Genomic DNA, 24,590 nt, shown 5'->3' on the forward strand with positions numbered 1-24,590 from the left:
GAAGGGGGGGGACGACACACACACACACACAGACACACACACACGACACCAGCTCGAGGCTTTGTTCCTCGGTAAGAAAAATCCACGGGAAAGGATTAGTCTGAACCCTTATTGCATCTGCTTAGCTGAAGTATTTGCACGTCTATCAAAGGTCGATAAAGTTCGATAAATGACATCGATGCTCCCGACACCGCTCTGCTTTCTTGGCCCGCACCAGCGCCGGGCACGGCCCGCACCCGGGCAGAACCCACGGCGGAGGCTGCCCGTGGGGTGGCGGCTGCGGCACCCCAGGGGTGGCCGAACGGCCACCCGGGGCTGCGGCGGGGACACCGCCACTGCGGGGCTGCCAGGAGCCGGGGCTGCGGGGGGAAGGCAGCGACCCGGGCCGGGGCGGTCTCGGTGTCCCCCCGCGGTGGCGGCAGCCGGGCTGCCCCTCCCCTGGGCCGCCGGCGGAGCGAGCCCCGGCTGCCCCAGCGGCTCCCCGCCGCCCCAGCGAGGCGAGGTGCTCCGCGCCGGCGGCCCGGGGGTGCCGGAGCCCACCCGCCACCCGCCCGCCGCCGCGGCTCCGCCGGCCGCACCCGCCCGCCCCGGCCCGGCTTCCTCGGGCAGGGCCGGCAGCGCCGCTTCCCGCCGCCGTCCCGCCCCGGGGAGGGGGCAGCGGCCGCCTCCAGCCACACCTGCGGCGCGGCGGCGGGCGGCGGCACCATGGCGGTGGGTGCGCGGCTGGGCGCCAAGGCCAGGGGCCGCTACTCCCGCCGCGGGGCCGGCGACGACCAGGTCTCCATCCTGCCCGGCGAGGAGGCGGCGGGGCAGGGGCAGGAGCAGCAGCAGCAGCAGCAGGAGCAGGAGCAGGAGCAGGGCGCTGCCGCCAGGAGGGTGCGCTTCGCCCTCCTGCCCGACTCCTACGAGCCGCTGCACCCGCCGCGGGCCGCCCGCAAGCGGCCCTACGGGCAGCGCCTGAGGAAGTACGGCAAGGTGAGGGCAGGGGGCGGGGGTGGGCACCGGGGGTCTCGGCACGGGCTTTTCCGAGGGGCTGTCGGAAGGGCCTCTGCGTCCTGGGGCGCCGAGCTCAGCCGGGACGGGCAGGCAGCCCCCCGGGCAGGACAGGACAAGACAAGATAGTCCCCCGGGCAGGACAGGACAGGACAGCCCCCCGGGCGGGACGGGACAGTCCCCCGGGCAGGACAGGACAGGACAAGATAGTCCCCCGGGCAGGACGGGACAGGACAGGACAGCCCCCCGGGCGGGACGGGACAGCCCCCCGGGCCGGGATCAGCGCAGGGAAAAGCTGCCGGTTGGGAGCAAAAATGACACTAAGCCGATCCATGTGATGAGTGCTTTGCCCGGCTTTGTTCAGCGTTTCCCCCGGCGTCATTGCTTTGACACTGTTCCTTAAAACTTCCCACGAATTGCCCTGGTTTGGGGCGGATTTTTCCTTCTGCCCAAGTGCCCGCAGGGAAGGGCACCACCATCCCTCCCCACTCCATTGCCACCTCACCCGTTGGGTGTCCCCTGAAAATCACTGGTAGGTGTTAAAAGAAAAAAAAAATGCAACATGTTCTTCCTTGTGTGGCACCTGGTTGGGACCGAAATGGTTCTGTGGCTTTGCGGTGCGGAGCCGCCAGCCCTGCAGCGTGGTGGGTTGTGTGTGGCCCCCCCGGGCAGGTGCCTTTGGTTACAAAAGTGCTGTTGGGAAGCATTTGATTATTTTCCACTTGTTCGTGTCACTCAAATACAGTTAAAGTATGTCTTGGATATCTAGCAAAAAAGAGTTTTGGTGTTAGTAGGAAAAAATCCGTCTGGTGTCAGGAATCCTTTTCCTACCAGAGAGATCACAGATACCAGTACGAGACATGATTTTCTATGCATTCTTTTAAAAAACGATGATACGCTTGTGATGTCCGACACGCAGAAAATGCTGGTTAGGCTGGCAAAGTTACTCCGAAATTCACAGTGTTTACAGGTGTAAGACATACTCATGAGCTGCCTGACCAACACTACTGTTTCATAAAGAGATGAATATTTCCTCTTTCCTGATGGATTTGATGCTTCGAGTTCCCAGCACTGTGATTTCCAGTAAACCACAGCTTACACCAGTAAACCCCCATCAGCCTCCAGTCCGCCGGCTGATGGGTGCTGCTGCGTCGCAGCCATGCGTCAGTGCGCCCTCGCTGCTGTTGCTGTGTGTGCTGGTGGCATGAGGGCGTCGGGACGGCGTTTAGAGCCCAGGCCGGTTCTTGGACGCCGCGTATTCCCCTCCGTATTGCTCAGGCCACATCCCCCCGGGGCAGGTTTGCCAGTTTGGCTCCGGCGGTGAGGAACGACAGGTGCGGGCCGGGTGGGTGAGCTGCGTGCGGGGCGGGAGGGAGGAAAGGGGTCGCTGGTGTGGCGCAGTGGGACGGGGGCAGGTGTGGGAAGGGAAGGCCCCGCGTCCCCTTCTCCGTCCTCAGGCTCGAGCTGCCTTTTGATTTTGCCATCTTAACTCACATCAAGCCAGTTTCCATAGGAGTAAATACAGTGCAGTTCAGCTATGTAATGGCATGCAGTACTACTGTAATCCAGCTACCCCAGTAATCCCAGTAATATAACAGATATTGACTGGATTTCACCCATTTAAAAGTATATTCTCTGTTTCAGTGTTTTCCATATTACAAGAGATGATTTTGATCTAGTCCCCCACAATCAGCGAGTGTTACTAACAGTTAATTCCAATATTCCTCCCAAACTGACCACATTGTATTAATTCCCCAGTCACGAGCAGCCATATGAGCAAAAACGATCAAGAGTGAAACTAAAATTGGATTAAGGTTTTTAGTTTAAGTAATCTGTAGTGAGTTGTCTCTAACACAGTATACGGATGAGTTCTTAAACACATACAGACATGGAACTGGGTCAAAACATTCTTATTTTGACCAAAAAAATCTTGTTTTGACAAAGAACAAGGAAATTTCCGCAGAAGTATTCTCAGTGGTTTACTGCTGCCTTGTTCAGGACCAGTTTTAACAGCTTACATGCTTTTAGGAGATACTAACAATCTTAGAACGTGTGTGTGGGAAACATGTACCTCTACAGACTAGGTATGAACTTAAACTAATTTTATTCTTGAATAGAAGCCCATGTGAAAGCCTGGCTTCCTGTGGAGGCTGCATCCGTTCGGTCTAACTATACTCTGTGGGGGTGTGTTTCTGTATAAAAATAGATGGTAAAATGTTATTCCATGCTCAAGCCCTCATTAGCTACAGGAGAAATTAATTTTCTGGGTCAGTGACGCTGGCTGTCAGAACGATTTTATGTGAAGGTATTTTCCATCACCACTTTTTTCTTTCTTTTTTTTTTTTTTTTTTTTTTAATCCCCTTCTCCCATCTCTCTCTGCAGAACGTCGGCAAAGCTCTGCAGAAGGGATGCCACTACTTGGTGGTCGGCCTGCAAGGATTGGCGACGGCCTATTCTGCTCCCTTCGGAGTGGCGGCTCAGGTGGCATCCTTCGTCCGCTAGCGCAGCTCCACGCACCCCACGGGGGAGGACCTGAGGACATTGCTGCTTTCTTAGGATTAAATCTGAAACCCGCACCTGAGAAACCTCTTGGACAAACATTCCCAGCCCGGAGCCCCTCCACCAGCCCCTTCTCCAGGACTGGGGGCTCTTCTCTGCAAAAACTTCCAGCGCTTTATGAAATCAGATCAGGTCTAAGAAATGCAAGGATAAGGAAATAATCTTCAATTCATTGAGCTGAAGTTTGTTCTCAGATATGAGTTGGCTTTCTAGAGCTTTGCGCTGTGTGTGGAAGGGAGCCAAGGATGGATGGAAAAGCAAGTAGATGAGGGGGAGAGAAATGAAAGAAAACAGAGGATGCAGGAGCAGGTGGGGAGGTGGAGGTCTGAGTCTGGCTAGTGAGAGGAACTGTCAGAGCAGTGGAGGAAACGGGTAACAGGGGATCAGGAAAAGATAAGTCTTTGGGGTTCTGAAGTATTTTTTTTTTTTCCTTCAGAGGGTTAAGATTATGAGTATACTTAAAAATGTACCTGGATAGAGATGGATTGTGGTCTGAGACGCAGAGAGCTTTGCTGCATTGCAGCTGTTCAGTTCAAACACTAGGCATAATGAGTTTGTGTCTTAAGACTGATGCAAAAATCCAGAAAGAAAATGAGGTGTGTTTGTCTTCTGATTTGGGGGCATTAAAGGTTCACTGTGATTAGTATTTCAAACTTTTCCTCTGCTGCTGTGCAATCTGCATGTATTTTTTTGACAGAGCTGGTTTTATATCTGATATACCTGATTCTGGAAGCTGGGGCATAAGAACACCCAGTTCTGTGATGTTCGCCAGGAAAAAAAATGAATGATTAACTACGTCTGCAAAAAAAGTACATACAGCGTTTGGTATGAGAATGTACAACTGTTTGGTGTAAGAATGGGGCCACATAACCTGCCAGCTCCATCTTTGTTTCCATTTGTGGAAGTTTAGCTAGAGGATGTCAACATCAGACGGCTCGGCTCCATGGTGCGGATGGAGCAGCTTCCATGTCACACCTCCAGGGTTATAAATTTTGTATTGATGACACAGAAACAAGGGGGTTGATGTGCCTTCAAAATTTTGGGGGTTTGGGGTTTTTTTCTGTCTTTTGTGGTAGGAGGAAATTATTTATTTCTCTGCTACCACTTTCTCTATTATAGATCTTTCTAGTTTTGATACTGGGTTTTGTAATCAAGGCGTTGATTTATCTGGAAAAAAATGCTGTTTGCTTTCTTTGCCTTTTTTGAACAAAGAGGTTTGCACGTCTTTGCAAGCCTCACTAATTCTTTTCAATGTAGCAGATGAAACAAAGGTGGGTTTTTTATTGCTCTTTTCTAACTGGACTGTAAATAAAAGTAAAGTGGTCCATGTCATGTGTTTACCTACGTGTACGAGTAGGCGCACAAAGGAGTTTCTCGGTGGTGGTCCAGGCAGCGAGGGGAAGCTGCAGTGTAAACATCCCCATGGCATTCTGCCGTGCCCTGCTGGAAGGAGCCAGTTGTAGCCCAGGCTGCATGGAAACGCACAGGAAAGGCAGGGTGGGGAGATGAGGCTGCAGAGGATCTAGGGTTGGGGTAGGAATAGCCACAAAGGGATTTCAGTCATTGATTTCATGCCTTTGGTTGTTCCTCTCGAGCTTCCTGGTGGGGACAGATTCTATCCCTTCAATCTGCCCCACCAGCATGCCAGAGGGTGTTGATAACTGCTGTGTCTTGCAATAAGAACAGGGCTGTCCTAACATCCCCGTGCCACACCAGCCTGTATATTTTGGGATTCACTACAGATTTTTTTACAACACTCTATGTTTTACAGTGCTTTTACAACATGAATCATTAGAGCTTTTTTTTAAATGACTAAAGCAGTGCAGGGGGAGATTTGTGTCTCCATTCTTCTGTGAGAAAGGAGTGTCCGTCTATTTGTCCCTGTGTCCTCCAAGTGGAAAGGCTGCTCCCTTGTTGCAATTGCAACACCCAGGGTCCAACCCATTCAATGCAGGGACTTTCCACAAAGGTAAACATGAACTTCAGCTCATGAACCGCTTGCTCAGCACAATTGTTGCCACTGATTTTTGCCTGCTAACCTACGGTCTCTGCCTACCGGGAGCAACTTTAAGGGAGTAACGCGGTTGCTACCTATGCAGAACCCAAATGATATGTAAATGGTGCTTCTGTGTGAGCCTGAGAAAAGAAAAGCTAGATGCATACTGGTGAGTCAGCTTCTGCTGAACAGTGTTTCTAAATAGACCAAAAACGAAGAGGAGAAAGATAAAGTAGGCAAGTAACCTATGCTGTTGCTATAAAACAGCTGGTGATTTGTGCCAGCCTATTTTCCTTCCTCAGAATGAATTGATGGTTCTCACTGAGGCTACCAATTAGTGCTGCTTATCAGTTCTCCTTGAGCAGTAATTTACTCCTCAGCTGGTGGAGTGAATTTGTGAGGCCAAACCTTGGCCTGAGGGTTTGCTGCTCTCTTCAGCAGCCCCAGCTGACAACAGCAGTGTCTAGAAAATCTGAATCGGGGCAGAGGCCTGAGGTTTGATTTTCATTCAGCGGGGTAGATGGCAGAGGGCTGTAGTTCCTGTCAATCACGGCAGCATCCCTGCTGCGCCAGGTCTGGCTTAGCCATCACGCAAACAGGTGGGACAGGGCAGGTCCTGCAGCGCTGTTGCTAAATGTTGTCTCAGTGACGTAATAGGTGAGGAAATATACCCCACCTAGCTCAGCATCGGGCGGCAATCCTGCTGAGCTAGCAAGAGATGGCAACCTCCACCTGAAGTAGAGCTGTTGTGCTAGGAGTTTGCAGGTGACCCGGAGGAGAGGCTGGTGCCGGCGTGGAGGCTGGGCTCGCCGGGGCAGCCCTGACGGCGTGCCAAGCCAGGAGGGCAGCCCAGGATTCACCTGCAGCTTCTGCACGGGCTTCACGTGCTCTTGATGAGGCTGGCTTTGGAGGAGCCACCCCAGCGGAGAGAGCTGTCAACCCACAGGCACAGGCCGGCTCCTTATTAAAATGGGTTCGCCTGGTGCCTTTGAGGAACAAACCAGGCGTTTGACCCTCTAGTAGACAAAGGTGGGATGTGGCAGATATTACGGTACAGCGGGCACGAGGGGAAGCTTTGATGTTTGAGCTGGATGAAATACGTTCCTCCCTTCAGGCACTTGCTTGGCACCTCTGCCCACCACTTCACCTTGCAAGTTTTTGTTTTCAGCGGTGTGCTGTTGTGCTACCCAGTGTGTGTCCCCAGGTTTCCACCCGCCTTTCACCATGTCCTATAACAAACAACAGGATAAATAAGTTCAGGAAGTTGACTACATGCAAGCGTGGCAAGAAGCAGTCAACTGGTCCAGGCTTCTCTCAGGAATGAACTCCACTAACGTGACAGCCTAGCAAGTCGCTTTTAAATTAAATCCCTGGCCATTCCTAGTGCCTGTTCGGTGAGTCACAGAGCAGTATAAAGCTTATTTCTGTTGGTTTTCCAGGGCATTCAATTACTATCGGGCTTACCGTAGGCTCTGAGGAAATGGCAGAGCTATTGTCCTTTGTCCTGCGAGGTTAGCACAAGGAAGCCCTCTTGCACAGCTTGCTTTTGAAGTGCTGTAACTGAAGAGAGCCGTACCACGCCACACCGCGTCACTTCGGTGCTTTGCCAGTCCCCGGCCAAGGTTCCCTTCAGGGATGAACGACCTTTCTGTCTTCTGCCGGTCTGCAAGACTGGCAAGAGGGCAGGTTTTGCACTGGGGTGCTGTAAAACCAGTTCTCTCTTTTTCTGTACCCCGAGCCCCTTGTTAGCTAGGCACTGGCCTCTTCTGAGACAAAACTGCTCCTAAAATGTGTACCAAGCTGCTGCAGTTAGCTGTACAGAGTGCGCTTTGGAAATAGTTTTTCTTCAAAAAGCAACAGAGACCCTAAAAAGGTTGTAGATTAATGAAGATAATTAAATTAAAAGAAAGTAAAGGAATAAAATTCTCCTTTCATTCTCTTCATAGGAAGTAGTATCAGGCTGCCGGGCCTGTTTGGGGGTGAAGTCTAGCCTGAGCTCAGGGAGGGCAATGCTCCTTCCTAAATCCCGCGTCGCCTGCAAGGAGAGGCTCAGGGCTCCGGCTTTGTTCAGCTGCAGGAGGGAAGACTTTGGAGGGACCCAACAGCAGCTTTTCAAGACCTAAGAAGGCATTGCCAACAAGATGGAGCCAGGCTCTTTGCTGAGGTCTGCAGCCAGACAGCAAGAGGCCATGGCCATAAATTGAAACTGGGGAGTTTCCAGCCAGATACGAGGTGGGGAAAACCCAGTAACACGGTAATTATGCATGAGAAGAGGTTAGTTCAGGAGCCTGGGGAGCGTCCGGCCCTGGGGGCTCTCACGGCACATGACTGCAGAAAGTGGAGAGCAGCCTGGTGTGAATTCCATGTTGACCCTGCTGTGAGCAGGGGGCTGGAGGATAAACCTCCTGGGTCCTTGGTCCGGTGGGTGGATTCTGCCAGGAGAGGCAGAAAGCTTATATTTACCTACTGTATGGAGATGTAAGAGACTGACATCCTCACTCTTGCTAAAAACCCAGACACTAAGAGTAAAGCTTTGCTAGGAGCGCCTTGGGAAGGTGGCAGCGCGAAGCACCTGAGGAGCAGTCTGGCCCCCAGCAAAGTTTCCACCGCATCGCACTTTACCGGCTGAAAGGCGATTGTCCTTTAGTGCCATCTCCTGGGAAAAAATCAGATTTCCAGCCTTGTCAGCTTGCCTCCTTGCTGTGATTCATCTCCTGCAGGGACTTCCCGTCCTCCCGGAGGCTGGCCTCCCGGTTTGTCCACACCCATCGTCGGGATGCTGGGTCCCAGCAGTGGCATGTGCGTCTCCATATACCAGTGTTTTCTACCCAGAGCCTCCTGTAAGCACGTGTTTCAATAAAGCCGTAGAACACTGTTCTTGAGCTGGTTTTTTTTCCCTTCAACACATGAAACTGCATTACGCTTTGTCCTGAGGTTCTTGCTGTACCTTAGAAACGTTCATTAAGGATGCTTCAGTGGAGGGACAGGGATGAACCACGGCCACTTCTCGCTTCTGAAGGTCATCCTCCACTGGAGGGATCACAACTGCTTGAGGCAGGACATGTGATTTCAAATGCAGGAGGAATGGAGGTCGGCAGGCTGGAATGACCTCCCCCAGGAGCTGCCTTGGACCCCAGCTCCAGCACGCCGTGCGTACTTGCCTCCTAATACTTTGGAATCCCCCTGTCTGTGCTGCCCATGAAGGAATCCTTGTTCCTTGCTTTCCTGGGACGCTAAGCTAGCATCAGACTGTTTTTTCAGCTGTGGCTGAATCACGGCATGGACTTGCCTGCCCTTGGTGAATCCCATCCTTCCCCGTGATGGCTGCTGAACCATAGCTGCAAAAGTGCTTGTGCTGCAGAATAAATGCACTGCTCCCCGGTAAAGCCTCTCCTCTCATCCTTACCTGCTCTCCCAGATGACATGCAGCTCTACCCTGACTATTCAGACTCCTGAAGCTGCCTGGCGGGTATTATATTCACCTGGAGAATTGCATTTACAGAACATTGGGAGAACTTGTAATGCTAAATTAAAATTAAAATGGTAATTTAATTTTATTGATTAAAATTTTAATGAAATCTAAAAAAATTAAATTAGCCTGTGTTAGTTAATACTGGGACGAACATTTGCCTGGAATAACCATTTCTGTATTGTCTTGGTGAATTTAAAGAGACTGAAGTTTCCCATTTGACTGGAGGAAAAAGAAAAATTTCAATTCATCTTCCTATATGACTGGACAGTGAACAAAGCAGTCTACCAACCTGCCTGGGTTTTTGGTATTATGCTTCTCTGTGTAGAAAAAATCACACACACACACAAAATCCCTTTATCTCATTGCTCTGGCTCCATTAAAAGGCATTTATCATTAATGGCTCTATTTTAAATTCTATCATCGCCAATTATTCATCTGAGATTTTTCCATACATGAATTTCACTTGGCTCATTTCTAGTGCATGACTCACTGAACTCTGATTTCTTTGAAGATTTTAAGAGGAAACAGCAATGCTTTTATCCTCCTCTCCTCTCTATGAAGATCTTTTGAATTTATTGTTTGTTCTAAGTTTGGAAGAAGGATATAACTTGTGTGGGTGTAATATAATTTTCATCATATCTTGTTAAAATCAGCATAGGATGACTGCATGCTTGGCCACGTCATCTCCGCATCCCTGCCTTTTGCTGAACTATCAGATTCACTGGAAAAATAACTGGCATATCCCTGGTGTGGTCATTTAACCCTATTCCTTCACTGAGACAAGCCCAGCCTGCATTTAGCTCCGTCCTAACACTCTGTCACCTATTCTAGGCAAGCATTTTGCTGTCTTTGTTACTGGATTTTTATTTATTTTTTTTTTTAATGCCCATCCAAATCTCCACCTCAGGGTGATATTTTATGCCTTTCCAAAGTACAGCACTGTGCACATACTGACAACCTACAAGACCCTAGTCACTTGTCTTTTTTTTAGTGAAAGCAAGTAAGATCTTTCAACTCCTTCCTCATCATTCATCTTAGACCTCTGGTTGAGCCGCTGCTACAAGAGAGTCCAGGTTTAACTCTAGAAGAATTATCTCCAATTGCCTACTGCATCTGAAGGCAGGGATGTCACTACTTTCCCCATAGTATTTGTTCCACCTGAAAATGTGTCATGTGGATGCTTCTGAGCAGACACCATGGGTTTTTTTCAAGATAGGCCAGCATCTCCCGCTTTCATGACTGAGAGTGCCCAGCCCCAGTTTGCTGTGGGACCGACACTGCAAATCCTTCATCTGATCAGACACATTTTAAGGAGCCTGAGGCAAGAACCTGGTCCAGAGAATTTGAGCATAACTGTCCTGAAGTCTGATGAAGTTCTAAGCAGTTGAAAACACAGTCACTTCCTTTTACCCTGCCCGCTCTGGCTACAGCAAACAGAATTCTGTCACACGAGATGCTGCGTTTGGACTGTAGCAAAAGCAATACCTGCATTTTGTCTGCATGGCTCTGTTCACATTGCTTTACAGCAGCAGGAGTTGGTGGCTGCTAGATAAGCACAGGTGTACCTGGGATGGAGGATTAAACAAACCTGCGGGTCAAGCTATTTACTGGAGGCTTTCTGAGGTGCCTGGTGTATGGATGAACAGGGCTTTCTTCCAAGGCTGCAGCCTTAGACCTGAAATGCTAAGCCACAACCGTGCTCTCTGCAGCTATTTTTGATTTTACATTCCTTGTATCACAGCAGGAGAGGAGAGATTATGCAGATGCTGCCGCCTTCTGTTACTCCTCTTTAAGCTCTTTCACACCATAGTCTCCAAGAAAAGTCAGGGCTGAATGTGACAGCTGCTTCTTGGGCCTGGGCTGAACAAAATCTCACTAGGCTCCAAGCTGGTAGATTTAGAGAATGAAAATGTAAGGTCCTTCTTGGATTTGGAAAGAAATTTTTCTCTAAATTAATATGCAATTGTTAGCAAAGCTGTTATTTCTGAATTTAGCTAGTCCTTAACTAGTCAGTTTAGTCCTTCAAACTGAAAGAATCTGGTTTTGTATACCATTGTGCTGCCTGTAATGTGTAACTAGGGAGGAGCTGTAGCAATTCACACCACCATCACACTATATAGGTCCATACTTCTCCAAATTCTCATGCCAGCAAAATATGTATACACTCCAGATCTATTTTCTCTCGCACCCAGAAGAAGGGAGCAAGCAATAAATCACCCTAATTTTTTTCCTTTATTCCAAATCCTGTCATTCTGATGCCTTGTAGACCAAAGTTCAGAGGGCAAAGGCTTTCTGCATTTTGTGATTTGCACAGCAGAGCAACACCAGTACTTGAGAAATCAGAGGAGACAGTTACTTACTTTTGCCTTAAGCTTGTGAAAATAAGCATGAATGTTCATCAGGAGTGCCCATGCTTTTTAAAAACCTTGTGGCCAACATAAATAATATTTTTTTTTTTCATTTCTTGCATTTGATGCATTGCTTTTATTGTTAGATTCTAAAACCAGTTTGTGGTTTTGTGCTTTTATCCCTTTAGTACTTACGTTAATTTGTTTTGATTCATGCTTGTAAACACTGCTTATCAGGCGGTGCTTACTAATTAGGCAGTCACTGCAGTTTTGTTGAACATTTGCTAATACATTAGATGCCTGGCTCTCCTTACAGTGTTTTTCTGCTCCTGCGGGTGCAGTTGCAGATTAAAGATCTCCATGTGAATTAAATTAAATTACAAAATATTGACTCCATATTAAATGAGAAGATTAACAGTTATCAAAGAGCGCAAGGGGCTCTCAAAGCGGCGTTAAGAAGGGGTTTCAAATTATGTGGAAGGTGAGCAGGTGGCACACTGTCTCTGCACGTGCCTCCCATGCAGTCCAACAGCAGCACAAGGCTCTGCTCATCAATAATCTCCAGAACAAACTGGGCTTGTTCAGGGGGAAATTCAAAATAAACACCAGTCCTGCTTATTCTTAGTGTTGTGTCCTACTTGTAGAAACAGAAAGGTCTCAAAAACAATGACTGGCATTTAGGGCATGATTTAAACAGCAAAGTGTTGAGCAAGAGGGCACAAGGGTTGCCCTCTCTCCTGTCCTTTCCCAAAGCTAATGTTATCAGAAACCTTCACCCCCAAATCAGTCAGTAAAATGGGAATAACAGGGAGCAATTACCCAAGGTGGCCAGGAGACCACTCAAGTAATACTGAGCATCCTGATGTGGAATGTTCATTTCACTCCCTGCTGCACCACAGGTGGTCTGGTAGACTGCTGGTGTCCCTGCACTGCTGCCGGCCCAGCACACCCTCCCCAAAAGAAGCAGGCAAAGACATCTGCAACAAAATCAGGTTTATCTCCATTCTGGCCTACAGCAATGACTGTGCCCCCCCGCTCGGGCAGATGATGTCTGTCTCTTTTGTGCTGTTTGCTTCATGCTTTCATGTCCACAATCATATCGTGAACCTTTTGATTGAGGGCTCCTCCATGGACTCCCTTCTCACCCATGAGTAAGATCAGGGCTCTGGGGGTCTTGCCAATACAGATGGATCTGCTGTCACTGCCTTTGCTTCTGACATCCAGCACGTTGCCTTCATCCACCAGCAGGCTGTCACAAATCACACCACACTTTTTGCCAGCTACAGTGATTCCCGTTAGCAGGAACATTTTCTGATCCTGACTTGTGATCAAGCCCCCTTCTTGAGGCGAGATGGCTGCGAGGAGCCCCCCTGGCTTGGCCACCCACACACACTTGCTGCCAGAGGCCCCAAACAGCCCCATCATCAGCGTTCCTGCCCGCCGGGATGCCACTGACATAGTACTTCCAGCAACCCATGGCAGCTGGGCTGTCCGAACCGCTCAGGAACGCCCAGCGCCAAGCTTCCCCATCTTCTGCCTGCCAGGGCTTTGGTCTCAGCACACTGATCCTAAAATTTTAGATGCGTGAGTTTGGCCAGATTCCTGCAAGGGGGAGCTGGGGGAAACCAACAGCCCAGGCTCTTGCTTTGCCTGTGAGGTGGGATGTGTGATGGCAGCGGCGTTCGCCGCTCCCGCCCGCGCCATGGCCTCCCACTGGCCTGGCATGACTCCCACCCGCGCCACGGCATCCCCCCGGCCTGGCGTGACTCCCACCCGCGCCACGGCATCCCCCCAGCCTGGCGTGACTCCCGCCCGCGCCACGGCATCCCCCCAGCCTGGCGTGACTCCCACCCGCGCCACGGCATCCCCCCGGCCTGGCATGACTCCCACCCGCGCCACGGCATCCCCCCGGCCTGGCATGACTCCCACCCACACCACGGCATCCCCCCAGCCTGGCGTGACTCCCACCCGCGCCACGGCATCCCCCCAGCCTGGCGTGACTCCCACCCGCGCCACGGCATCCCCCCAGCCTGGCGTGACTCCCACCCGCACCACGGCATCCCCCCAGCCTGGCGTGACTCCCACCCGCGCCACGGCATCCCCCCAGCCTGGCGTGACTCCCACCCGCGCCACGGCCTCCCACTGGCCTGGCGTGACTCCCACCCACACCATGGCGTCCCCCCGGCCTGTCATGCCTCCTGCCGCGACCCTGCGATGGGGGGACCCTCTCGGCAGGGCCTGGCGAGTTTGCAGGGAGGCGCCGGCGCAGGGGGCACCCCGGGGCGGCCAAACCCCACGGGACCCCCCAGCCTCGGCGCTGCCCCCCGCGCCGGCCCTTCGCCACCCCTTCCCCCTTCTCCCCGCCGAGCCCGCCCTCTCCCGGCGACGCTGCTCCGAGCGACCGCCCGGCCGCCAGGAACGCGCGGCTGCGGCCTCCCTGCTGCCGTGCCGGGCGCCGCCAGCGCGGCCTTTCTCCCACCGGAGGCCGCGGAGGCCGGGGCGGGCGCGGCCCGCTCGGCGCGTTGGGCCGCGGGGGGGCGGCCGCCAGCCCTCGACCCGCCTCCGCCCGGCCCCTCCGGCCCCGCGCCGCCGCCGCGGCCCAGTCGCCATGAGCGGGGCGCGGGGCGCGCTGGGCCCCTGGCTGCGGCCGCGGCCGGGCTGGCTGTGGGGGGCGGCGGCGCTGGCGGCGCTGGGCGCCTTGCTGGGGGCCTGGCGCTGGGCCGGCGGGCGGAGGCGGGCGCGCCGCCGCCTGCAGCGGGTGGGGACGGTGTTGAACCTCTTCGTGTACCCGGTGAAGTCGTGCCGGGGGATGGCGGTGGCGCGGGCGCAGGTGACGCCGATGGGGCTGCGCAGCGGGGAGCTGCGGGACAGGTACGGCGGGGAGGCGGGGGGCCCGGGCCGGCCCGTGGCGGGGGCAGGCCCCCACCGGCCGGGCTGCGGCATCGCCAGCGCTTCCCTTCAGCCCCCTGAAGGGGCACCTGCGGTGTCCGGCCCGGCCTGTGACGGTGCGGCGTGTTTCTGTCCCCCGGCGCCCTCAGGTTTTGGCTTGTGACGAAGGAAGATGGGCACATGGTCACCGCTCGCCAGGAGCCGCGGCTGGTCCTCGTTTCTGTCGGCTGTGAAGATGGGCACTTGACCTTGGAGGCCCCCGAAATGCAGAGGCTGTGCGTGCCCGTGAAGGTCCCCAGGAAGAATCGCGTGCTGAACTGCAGGTACTGAAGAAGGGGGGTTTCTCTCCCTTCTCTCTAAATACTGCCTCGCATACACGCTTTGCTTTTCAAGATCGTGTGCTAGTTTGCGTTTTCTTACACAGAAATTAGAGGGTGAAAGTTGGGTGGTGCTGCTGCTTCTCTGCATGGGTCTGTGTCCCCATCTGCGTGATGGGGGGAGGCTTCGGAGCAGGGCCTGTACTGGCAGGACAAGGGGTAATGGCTTTAAACTAAAAGAGGGTAGGTTTAGATTAGACATAAGGGGAAATTTTTTACGATGACAGCGGTGAGGCACTGGCACAGGTTGCCCAGAGGAGCTGTGGATGCCCGATCCCTGGAAGTGCTCATGAGGCAGGTTGGACAGGGCCTTGGGCAACCTGGTCTCATGAAAGGTGTCCCTGCCTGTGGCAGGGGGTTGGAACTAAGTATCTTTAAAGGTCCCTTCCAATCCAAACCACTGTGTGATTCTGTGGAATTCTCTGCAGCGTGTTATACAGGAGGCCAGAGCTGATTGTTGCAACAAAAGAGCTGGTCTTAATCTGCTAAACACTGGTGGAAACAAATCTTGAGAAAAGATGACACAGTATTCAAAGACCATATGTTATACATCAGCCAAATGAACAGTGATCTTGGGTGGGCAACTGCATCTCAGCCTGAGTCATGCATATTGGTAATTCTTGATCACCACTAGTATATGCACCAGCATTATTTGGATACATGCTGGCCATTTGGAATTAGTGAGATATCAGAGTTTGGATTCCCTCACCTCTGTGTGCAGGCGTTTAACTGAGGTGCCTAAATTAAAAACTTGATTGCCCAAGGCTCGCTCTGTGGTCAAGGGGAAGGACAGGCATCCCCAGAGAGCCGGTCATTCCCTGTAGGTGCTATCTCAAAGGGGTTTCAGGTGAACAGGTTGCAAACATAGTCATTTAGCTGTGTGCTTAGAGCTTCGGTGTGTAAATGCAGGCCTAGTTATTTTATCCATGTATTGAAATCCATATGGGAAAATTGCCAGGGAGAAGCAGGAAGCCTTTTCTCTGCTGAAATGTCAATTAGCATGTAAAACTAGTAACTGTTAATGGTGTTAGCCCCTACAAAGATACCGATAAGTGTTTTTTCTTTGGGTAGCAGAGAAGGTTAATGTGTCAGCTGCTATTAAGAGACTGCTGGAAAGGAACTGTGTTTGCTAGCTTTTAGCATAAATGTGTTGCTGTGGAAATCCATGGTCAGCATAGCTTAGTATCTCTGTTTATACAAGGCAGGTGCAAGTTACAAATTATAGCATTTCCTATGGAGAAATAGGACTTAAAGTCTTAAAGATCTGCTTATAATGCCTACATGTTAACCAATGGCGTAGACTACAAAAACATACGGTTTTCAAGCTGTTATTTTTCTAAAATTTTTTGTGCCGTTAGAAAAATATTTAGGGTAAATAAATTTCAGTAATGAAAAATTGTCTTGGATTTTCCAACTTCAAATCTCAGTGATTTGTTTTTCTTTTTTATTATTTTTTTCCTTTCTTTGTTTTAAAATTGCTAGAATTTGGGAATGCAAATAAGCAGAAGTTAGATGCGTGTAAATGGACTTTAAAAATAACCGAGTCGTCTGGTTTTGTAGGGAGTGTCATAGGATGTGGAATTAGTAATACCCATAGTTAAACATTGCTTTGTACTTCACAGGAAGAATCCTGAGATTTTGTGTGACTGCCGTGCTTAAACAATTTACCATTTGTCAGCTCAAGGCAGATTCTTTCTGATCCATTCAGCCATTTGTAAGAATGAGGTTTGAGAGTAGTACTATGTTCAGCCAGACGAAGATTTGGCTTTTGCTCCTAGTTTCTTGCCTTCCAGCTTGGGAGTGGGAGTAGCTCTCTTACTGCACAGTACGCTCTGCCAGCAAGGCCCTCTGCATGGACTTGTATTTGCCTTCAGACTGGTGCCAGCTCGTGCCCCGGAGTTCGGAGCTAAGGCAGTGCAATAGCGTGTCTGGCTCCAAAGGCTGTGCAGATGCTGGTCTTTAAAGCTGTCAAGTCCGGTTGCAGATTTTAATGTGGATATTGAAAAAGCCTGTGTTTGAGGAGGTCAAATGTAGGACTGAAGCCATTGTGTAGGTACAGTTTCTATCTGTGCAGATGTTAGAGGGTTTCTGTAGCCCTCTGGTTAAGAAGCCTCATGTTCATTTGTGCCCTTTGTCTGTATGTGTTGCAATACTTAAATCACATTATCCCTATTCCACCGAGTGCTCAGGGTAGATCTGCTTCATGGGTAGAAAACAGTAGTGTTGGAAGCTCTAAGACTCTCACCTCTGTTGTCCTGCCAGCCAGAAGGCACACAGGGAATGAGAGAATGGAGGGAAGAGAAAGGCGGTTGAATGTTGTCTGGGGCAATGGCACTTAATCCCAACCTGTGACACAAGAGTTGATACAGGGATCCCAACAAACAGAGCAGGGACATTGCTGCCAGCACCCTTATGATTCATCTCTCTGCCAGCTGAGTGAAGGAGGGCTCCTAGGAGCTGGGCTCAGGCTAGATGGACTGCCAGGGCATCTCTGTGCTTTAAACTGTCCCGGATATGATTGCAGAGGTAAACTGCAGTGCTTCTGGGTCAAAATTGCTACTGTGAAAAGAGTAGTAAAACTACTCATGATTGGTGTTGAAGTTTAATAAAAGGATGAGTTGAGGTTTACCTTTTCTTGCCAAGAAAGTGTTCGTTGTGTAAACTTGTTTGTATTCCACTGCCGTTGGCTTTTTGTGCCTCGTGGACTTTGCTTCCATTATAAACCTTTGACCACGCTTAAGGTACTAAGCTATTCTGTATGCTAAGTTTGGGCTTAAGAGTTTCAGCTCTGGCTAAATTTTTACAGCAGTAAAGTCTGGAGGAAAGTTTCCTTAACAGCTGGGGACATGCACAATTAATAACATTTACAAATGTCAGTTACAGTAACTAACCTCATCCTTTCAAACTGTCATTCGTTTTCTGAAATTAGTTACCTTTCAGTTGATTTCTGGGTAGAAATCTTTTGGTGTTGCAATCACATGCAAACAAACACAAGAGTAGACCCTTTTTTTGCTGAAAGTGTGGCCAGCAAGTAGGTTTGTGACTGGTCATTGATGTGGCAGTTAGCTCTGGGTACCTAAAGGCTACTTCTTGGCTCATTCGTTCACCAACTGGCGTCGTCCAGCCATGTCCATGTTACTTAGCTTTCAAAACAAGGTGGCCACATTTGCAGGTTGCACGCTGGGAATGATTCTCGTGCCAAATTCGTAGACCTGACTTTCACCTCATTATAATCCAGGTGGTTTGTTTACTGTGTCTTGCTACTGCTATTAAAACAAGTTGTTTGCCTTTGAATAATAAGCATCCTTGACCCTTTGGCTTTCAAGCTAACTCGCTGATGCATCTTGTGACTCTTCAGGGTGTTTGGACTGGATATCCAAGGCAGGGACTGCGGAGATGAAGTGGCTCAGTGGATCACCACTTTCCTGAATTCAGAGCCGTATCGACTGGTGCACTTTGAGCCCTCCATGGTGCCAAGAAAGTCAAAGGACATAATAAAACTTTTCCGAAACACAGATGAGGTAATGAATGTTCTTTTTCTCGGAAGTACTTTCTTTTAACCATTTCCCAGCCACCCACTGAAACCTGTCCATTCTGTCATTGGTGAATGACCCCAGTTTAGCAAAGTTTAGTAGGTGTGTAGTCATGTGCTTAAATCACATGAATATTCTCCTTTTCTATGATGAGATGACTTGCTTAAATTTTACTTTAAATCTGTTGTAAGCTTTTGACCATTCACAACTAAAGAGCCTGATACTAATATTTAAAGAGTGACTATTATATTGCAGAACAGCATTCCTGTTGTGCCACAGCAAATAGAAAAAAAAGTTACATTTTTAAAGATGTTTTGATGGTTTAATCTGTGTTGCATGGAAATACTCCATTCCTTATCCCTTGTTAGGTCTAGGAGTACACTGATATAAATTGTCACCTCATATTTAAAGGAACAATGCTTAACCCAGGGGCCTGTAGTTGTGGGCCTAGGAATTAAAGTCCAGAGAAGGTTACAGATGTTTCCTCTCTCTCTTTTTTGTGGGAAAAGGCTTGAAGGTGTGATATTAGAGAAAGTTAATGGAGGTAGGGAAAGCAGGTGCTGTGCTCAGGCATCCTCGTATCACTGGAGCCACTGATGCCCTTCTTTCTGTCTGAACAACTCTCTCATGTGAAGGTGGTTTGAACTGTACCTGATGAGTATAAGCTTTTTAAGCAAATGCAAACTGTGAGTACCTTGCCTTACCGATGTGATGGTATTATCTATAGGACATCGATGTTTTGCTTGCTGTTGCACAAAGAATTCAATTAATGGACTTTTATAGATATGCATTTATTGTGTGAGGACACTGAGACCAATACAGAAGACCAGGTTTCAGCAAAAGGGATGTCAGATTAGGAGGGGTGACGTTCAGGGATCCCAGCAGGAAAAGAGGGCAGAATTATTTGTGTAATTATTTCAACACTCAACTTCTTGTGGTTGTAAAGGCATGTACAGGGGGGTAGAGGGAAGGATAATATAATAGAAAGACAGGAGGAGGGCTGTATACTAACATTATTGCCAAATTTAATTTTTTTTTGTCTGTGGAACTAGCATATTTAGTAGTTTTCTTTTAATACTGTTCGTTGGCCTTCTTTGCTACAATGGCAGCCCTCCTGCTTCCAAGCAAATTTAGACTGACGAATGGACAGTTGCAATTTAGTATTGCTATTCTGCATGTGAAACTCCCTCTGGTGTTGTGATAGGATAGATTAATCATATAGAAAAATCCAGTTAGTTTGTTATGGTCAACCAGGTAAATTCAGCAGGTCCATAAACATCTTAAGTACATTTCATGACGTGTTCTACTGATATACTAGTTCTGTCTGTAACATCCAGAATAAATATCTGGGACATGCATACAGTATTATTTTGTAAGAAGTTGTGGTAGCTTAAATAATTTTGGTTAAGTTCTCTTAAGTAGAAGATTACTTTTACAATTTGAGCAAATGAAACTTGCCGTGGTTACTGAAATAGGAAGGGGTATGTTATTTTACTTGTTAACCTACTTCCAGGAAAATTAAAACGTGAATGAAGCAGCCTAACGGGCAGGCTCATATGTGGCCACTGGTTCCAACATATCAGCCCTTTTGCCATTTAGTAACTTTCCTCGCGTGTTCTTACAGCAGCATTAGGATTTGTTTGTGTTTGTTTATGCAGGTTGCCTATCCTGACTGTAGCCCAGTCTTGATCCTCTCAGAAGCTTCACTGGACGATTTAAATGCCAGGCTGGAGAAGAAGGTTAAGATACAGAACTTCAGGCCAAATATTCTTGTGACAGATTGCAGTGCTTTTGAGGAGGTAAAATAATGGTCTTAAATGTCTTTTTGAAGGCTTGGTTGTGTTTCTTTGTAACTCAGTTTCCTTGTGTGATGGTGCCTACAAGGGTGAGGAAAGCTGCCAGCCTGTGATTTTTACAGCTGTATTCCAGAGAGATACAGCTGCTGCTCACATCAGTGCATATAAAAGATTGAGGGAGGAGACGGGTCTGCGAATGCTTATTTAGCTTAGCAAAGGATAAAATATGTGTATTTAAATGACAGGCTTGTTACTGAAAACTCGTCTTTTAAGTGTAAAGTAGGGAAAGCTGTGCATGCTGTAATTGATCGATTAGTGATATCACACTGTCAATTTACAAATTGTTAATTTATATTTTATAGCCTTTGGCACAGGAGTAAAACCGACCTTTGCAATACTGCAGTCTATCACTGCATCTCTGACAATATGCTAGTAGTTCAAAAAACGCTACCTAGGAAGGTATCTGGTGATGAAGTGAACTTGTAATGCTGGTGTTTACGTGTTTTTATGTCATGTTGCTATTTTTCCAAAGAATTTGCTCTGGATATATTTGATAATTTCCCAAATCTAAGAAGTTCCTAAAGTCAGAATGGGTTTTTGTCTTCCAAGAGAGGTTGCAATAGAAAGCTTGTGTAGACAAGAAGTGAAAAGTTACTTCTACTAAAAATTTTCTACCTGCAAAACTGGTGACTTAACAGACGTCACAGTTCAGATTATCATACATACAGTAAGAATAAGCTTGCTTTAGGTTCAGACAAGTGCACACTGCAGAACGGGATTTATTATTTGCATATCTTTCTTTCCAGATATAATTACTAGCTGTTCCTGAGTTGGATGAATGCAGTAACCGTAGGGTTTTCATTAGAATAGTGCCGTAATAGAACTGTACTTACTTTGAAGGTACAAGTAAAGGTACTCGTCTGGAATGATACTGCTTCTAGGAATGACTGTGGTACCCTGGCAAAAATGGTTGCATGTGGCTATGCCTAATCTCTGCATGTTTACCTTCCTTCAGGATACCTGGGAGGACATTCTCATTGGTGATGTGGAGATGAAAGGGACGGTGTGTTGTGCCAGGTAGACATTTGAGACCATTATTTTATATAGATGTATAGAGATTTATGATAAGAAGCTGTTACTGATTTGGTGCTGTCTGTCATTGCAGGTGTATTTTAACAACTGTTAACCCAGACACTGGGGTCCTGGACAGGAAGGAGCCTCTGGAAACACTGAAAAGGTTGTAAAAATACCAGTGCTTCTTAGGCTGTGGGAGTGGATTTAGGCTAGATCCCAACAGATGTTAGACTAGTGTTTTAAAAGTGGTTTGAGGTATGTGTGGGACATAATAATGCAGTGTAAAGGTCTGTGTGTATTGGCTTCCATTCTACTTTCTGCAATTCTATATAGTAAGAAAATTCAGGAAGTTTTCTCTTTTTTCTCTCAAACCTTACATTCCTTGTCTCTTTCATCTCTGCTACGATGAATGCCTGGGGTAACAGTTGTTTAAGGTATTTAAAGGTCTGACTTTGCAACTTTGGCAATTCTTTTTAGAATGTCTCTTGTATGTGTATTATAGACAGATGTGTGCATACAGACAGGCTTTTCTTCCTCTATTTGAACTGCTGGGTTCTCTTAATTACAATATTTATTTGATTTTTAGTCTAGCGTAGTGGCCAAAACAGGGCATCACTGCTCATATGTCCTCTCGCTCATCACTGATATTTTGATGTTTAAAATTTGCTACCACTGATTCTAAAGGGGTGCTCTCTCTCTGCAGTTACCGCTTATGTGATCCATCTGAGCAACACATATACAAATCCAGCCCTCTCTTTGGGAGGTACTTTGCTGTTGACAGAACTGGAACGATTCGAGTTGGCGACCCTGTGTACAAGATGGTCCAGTAATGAGAGAGACTTTGATCGGAAGATGCCTTTTCACTTTGATATGCAAATTGTTTTCCCATGAACATAGTCACCAGCATAACTTTTTCTTATTCTTTGCAGTATTTTTTGTGCTACGTTCCTAAGGTGCAGGGTGGTCTTTGAGGTTGGGAACTGCCAGTCATTTCAGATCATGTAATCTACTAGCACGCGGGTAGCAACCATGTCTTTAGTTTTTCTGGAGGCTGTGATAGAGGAAACTGATCCAAGACAGACTTCACAGCACTACTGTGGGTATCATGCCTCCTAAAATTTTATGTCAGGCTCAATATCAGAATCCAAAATCATGTACAAGGGCATGTATTACATACGTTCAGTGCCTATGAAGAACCACCGAACCAGTCATGCCAAGCATTAAGTAAATGCGTTGGTTACGGAACTGCCTTTACAAGTGAATGTGGAGTGCAGGTGGCAAGTCTCTGTGTTAGATTCCACCCTTCTTTGATCCTAATCATCTTAACCCTATCTATGTATGGAGATACTTTTTTGCAATGTTTCTTACCCTGCAATTGTTTTCTGAAGATTGCTACTGTCTTTCAAGCTTGGAGCAAATCAGAAGGAGGATTGCGAGCTGACTGAATGCTGCTCTAGTCTAGAGGTGGAAACACTGGCTAATGATGTGTAAGGCTGTGGGTTTGTTTAGTTTATGACCTCTGCTTGATGGAGTTTGAACCGTTGATCTTTTTTCTCCTGTGAAGCATACTGTAACACCGAGGGTGTAGGGGAGTGATGCATTTGGTAACGTATCAGTAGAACTTCCAGTTTGACTGAAAGAATTAGGTGTTCGCTGTGTCAGACACTTCACGCACATTGGAGGGGAAGAAAAGCTATTGGGATGGATCTAATTCTGAGCCTGCCCCACTGAAGCTGATGCCCAGGCCAATATTGTGTGGCTCTGTGTTCATGCATAGTTCCTCTCTGGCTCAGTGCATCTCTTGCTATAGTAAGGCAGGCTGCTAAGCAGATAGTTGGAAAGCTGCAGTTTTAGGCTGAGCGTGTGGACCTCCTTGCTGGTTATGCATTTAGATCTCTGGTTGCCCCCTCCCCTGCCCCATTACAACTAAAATGTCAGGCATTTGTAGGAGGCTGATAATTATATTTTCTGCTATATTTTATACTGCATAAAACAGAGAGGGCAGGAAACTAGTTGGATTATGGCAGCAGTACTTTAAATATTATATGACTTTTTATAAAAAAATAAGTGAACTCCAAGACAAAAGCCAGCCATCTTTCAAATGCCTGTTGCTTTGTTGTGGATTACTAGATCTAGGAAGTGTGTTAACTAGACAAAAAGAGGAATCTAATTAAGTGTGAAGAGGGATAAATAAGACACAATTTGGTGTCTAGAGTCTTTGTTTTCTGTTATGAATATGAAACTGCAATTCTGCGGCATGTTCAGAACTCAGACCTATAAAATGAAAAGCTGTTAAGCCTTTGAGCAAATTCAGACAGAGGTATGAAGCATGAAGAAGGCATATGAGGAAGGTAGTTTTATTTGTGAGCTCAGTGTTGCTTCGAATATTCTTTTATTAGCAGAGTGCTCTGTAAGTGTTAAGTTTTTCTGTGACAGATAAGTGCCCAGTTCAGACTGCACGATGCATCTTTGTGTATTGTTATGCCTGATGCAGAAACTAGTGGGAGGAAGTAAGAGAAAAAGTGTCTTCTGAAAAGGAAATAATCCTGAAGTTCAGTTTTGAAAAGCGTATGTTAAAGATCCTTAATATTAGAAGCTGAAACCTTGGGGAATTCCTAATGGCATTATTAAGTAAAGACAGCCTGCTTAAGTGTGAGTCTCTTCATTAAGTCAAAGAAGCAGAAGGAAAAGAAAGAAGAAAAGAGCTGAAGTTTTGCCTCTAGCCAGAAAGTTTTTTTTCACTGTTGTTTTAGCACCACATTAAAATTTATGTAACCTAAATTGTGTGGAATAGGCTATTGTCAATTGGACTAATTTGGAAACGGAACTGTCTTTCCAATGAGAAACTGCATCTGCGTGCCTGTTAAGAAAGTGCCATGGATCTAAAACTGATTTATCCCTGTAAAAGCACCTTAGAAGCTAGAATCCTAAATCAGGTATGCCTCTAGTGTACACCACCTGCCACAATGACACTTAAATCAATTATGTGATGAAAGAGGGCTGTTCTGGGAAGTGGAGAGCATAACTTACAAACATTACAGTATAAATGTATTCGTATAAATGTTGAACTGCTGTAACTGTAGGAATTGTATTTGATTTTCCTAAGCTGTTCAGGAAATCGACTGAAAACATGTCAATCATCAAACACTTTTTAAAATTGTCTACTTAAAAAATGTTAATTGCTTTTTTAACTCTGGAGGGAGAAAACAAAAAGTATCAACTTCTATGAATCCAAACTCTTCTAAGGTGTAAAATTTGTGAATCTTCTTTTTTCTTTTGTTTTCTGTTTCTGTTTCATATTTAACTTCTGCTGTTTCCAGGTCCTCATATATAATTAACAGTGATGATTTATTTTTATTTTTTTAATTCTTATTTCTAAGTTCAGGAAAATACACAGTTAACCAGAGGAAGCTATATGCATAAGAGAACCATCAGATTTAAGTAGTCTGTTTGCAGGCTATCTTCTTTTTTCCACAGACACATGAAACTAGGTCAAAATGGGTTTGAAAGCAGAAAAGTTTTGCACACTCAAGTCAACAGAAGGTCGTGTTT

At 47.6% G+C, this 24,590-nt stretch overlaps 3 protein-coding genes across 3 annotated transcripts; 2 read left to right on the forward strand and 1 right to left on the reverse strand.

Moving 5' to 3' along the window:
• Window positions 1–663: 663 nt before the first annotated feature.
• Window positions 664–4,885, forward strand: C12H1orf115 (chromosome 12 C1orf115 homolog). The gene is made up of 2 exons (XM_037405898.1): window positions 664–975; window positions 3,377–4,885. The coding sequence occupies exons 1-2, from the start codon at window positions 706–708 to the stop codon at window positions 3,494–3,496; spliced, it is 390 nt and encodes a 129-aa protein (XP_037261795.1). The 5' UTR covers window positions 664–705; the 3' UTR covers window positions 3,497–4,885.
• Window positions 4,886–12,373: 7,488 nt separating this feature from the next.
• On the reverse strand, window positions 12,374–12,846 carry PFN3 (profilin 3). Its single transcript, XM_037404985.1, is given in 2 exon segments — window positions 12,374–12,780; window positions 12,782–12,846. Coding segments are annotated over 2 exon segments (402 nt in total). The 3' UTR covers window positions 12,374–12,443.
• A 1,116-nt stretch (window positions 12,847–13,962) lies between these two features.
• Window positions 13,963–24,382, forward strand: LOC119156098 (mitochondrial amidoxime reducing component 2-like). The gene is made up of 7 exons (XM_037405486.1): window positions 13,963–14,240; window positions 14,408–14,581; window positions 17,994–18,156; window positions 19,827–19,967; window positions 20,980–21,041; window positions 21,130–21,201; window positions 21,742–24,382. Exons 1-7 carry the CDS (start codon window positions 13,978–13,980, stop codon window positions 21,866–21,868), a joined length of 1,002 nt encoding a protein of 333 aa, XP_037261383.1. The 5' UTR covers window positions 13,963–13,977; the 3' UTR covers window positions 21,869–24,382.
• The last annotated feature ends 208 nt before the right edge of the window (window positions 24,383–24,590 follow it).

This window comes from Falco rusticolus, chromosome 12 (assembly GCF_015220075.1).
Source record: "Falco rusticolus isolate bFalRus1 chromosome 12, bFalRus1.pri, whole genome shotgun sequence".
NCBI classification, from domain to species: domain Eukaryota; kingdom Metazoa; phylum Chordata; class Aves; order Falconiformes; family Falconidae; genus Falco; species Falco rusticolus.

Coding starts and splice junctions, on each gene's coding strand:
- C12H1orf115 (XM_037405898.1), top strand. CDS start 706: ATGGCGGTGGGTGCGCGGCTGGGCGCCAAGGCCAGGGGCCGCTACTCC. Junction 976..3,376: donor GCCTGAGGAAGTACGGCAAG/GTGAGGGCAGGG, acceptor CTCTCTCTGCAG/AACGTCGGCAAAGCTCTGCA.
- LOC119156098 (XM_037405486.1), top strand. CDS start 13,978: ATGAGCGGGGCGCGGGGCGCGCTGGGCCCCTGGCTGCGGCCGCGGCCG. Junction 21,042..21,129: donor GGGACGGTGTGTTGTGCCAG/GTAGACATTTGA, acceptor CTGTCATTGCAG/GTGTATTTTAACAACTGTTA. Junction 21,202..21,741: donor CCTCTGGAAACACTGAAAAG/GTTGTAAAAATA, acceptor CTCTCTCTGCAG/TTACCGCTTATGTGATCCAT.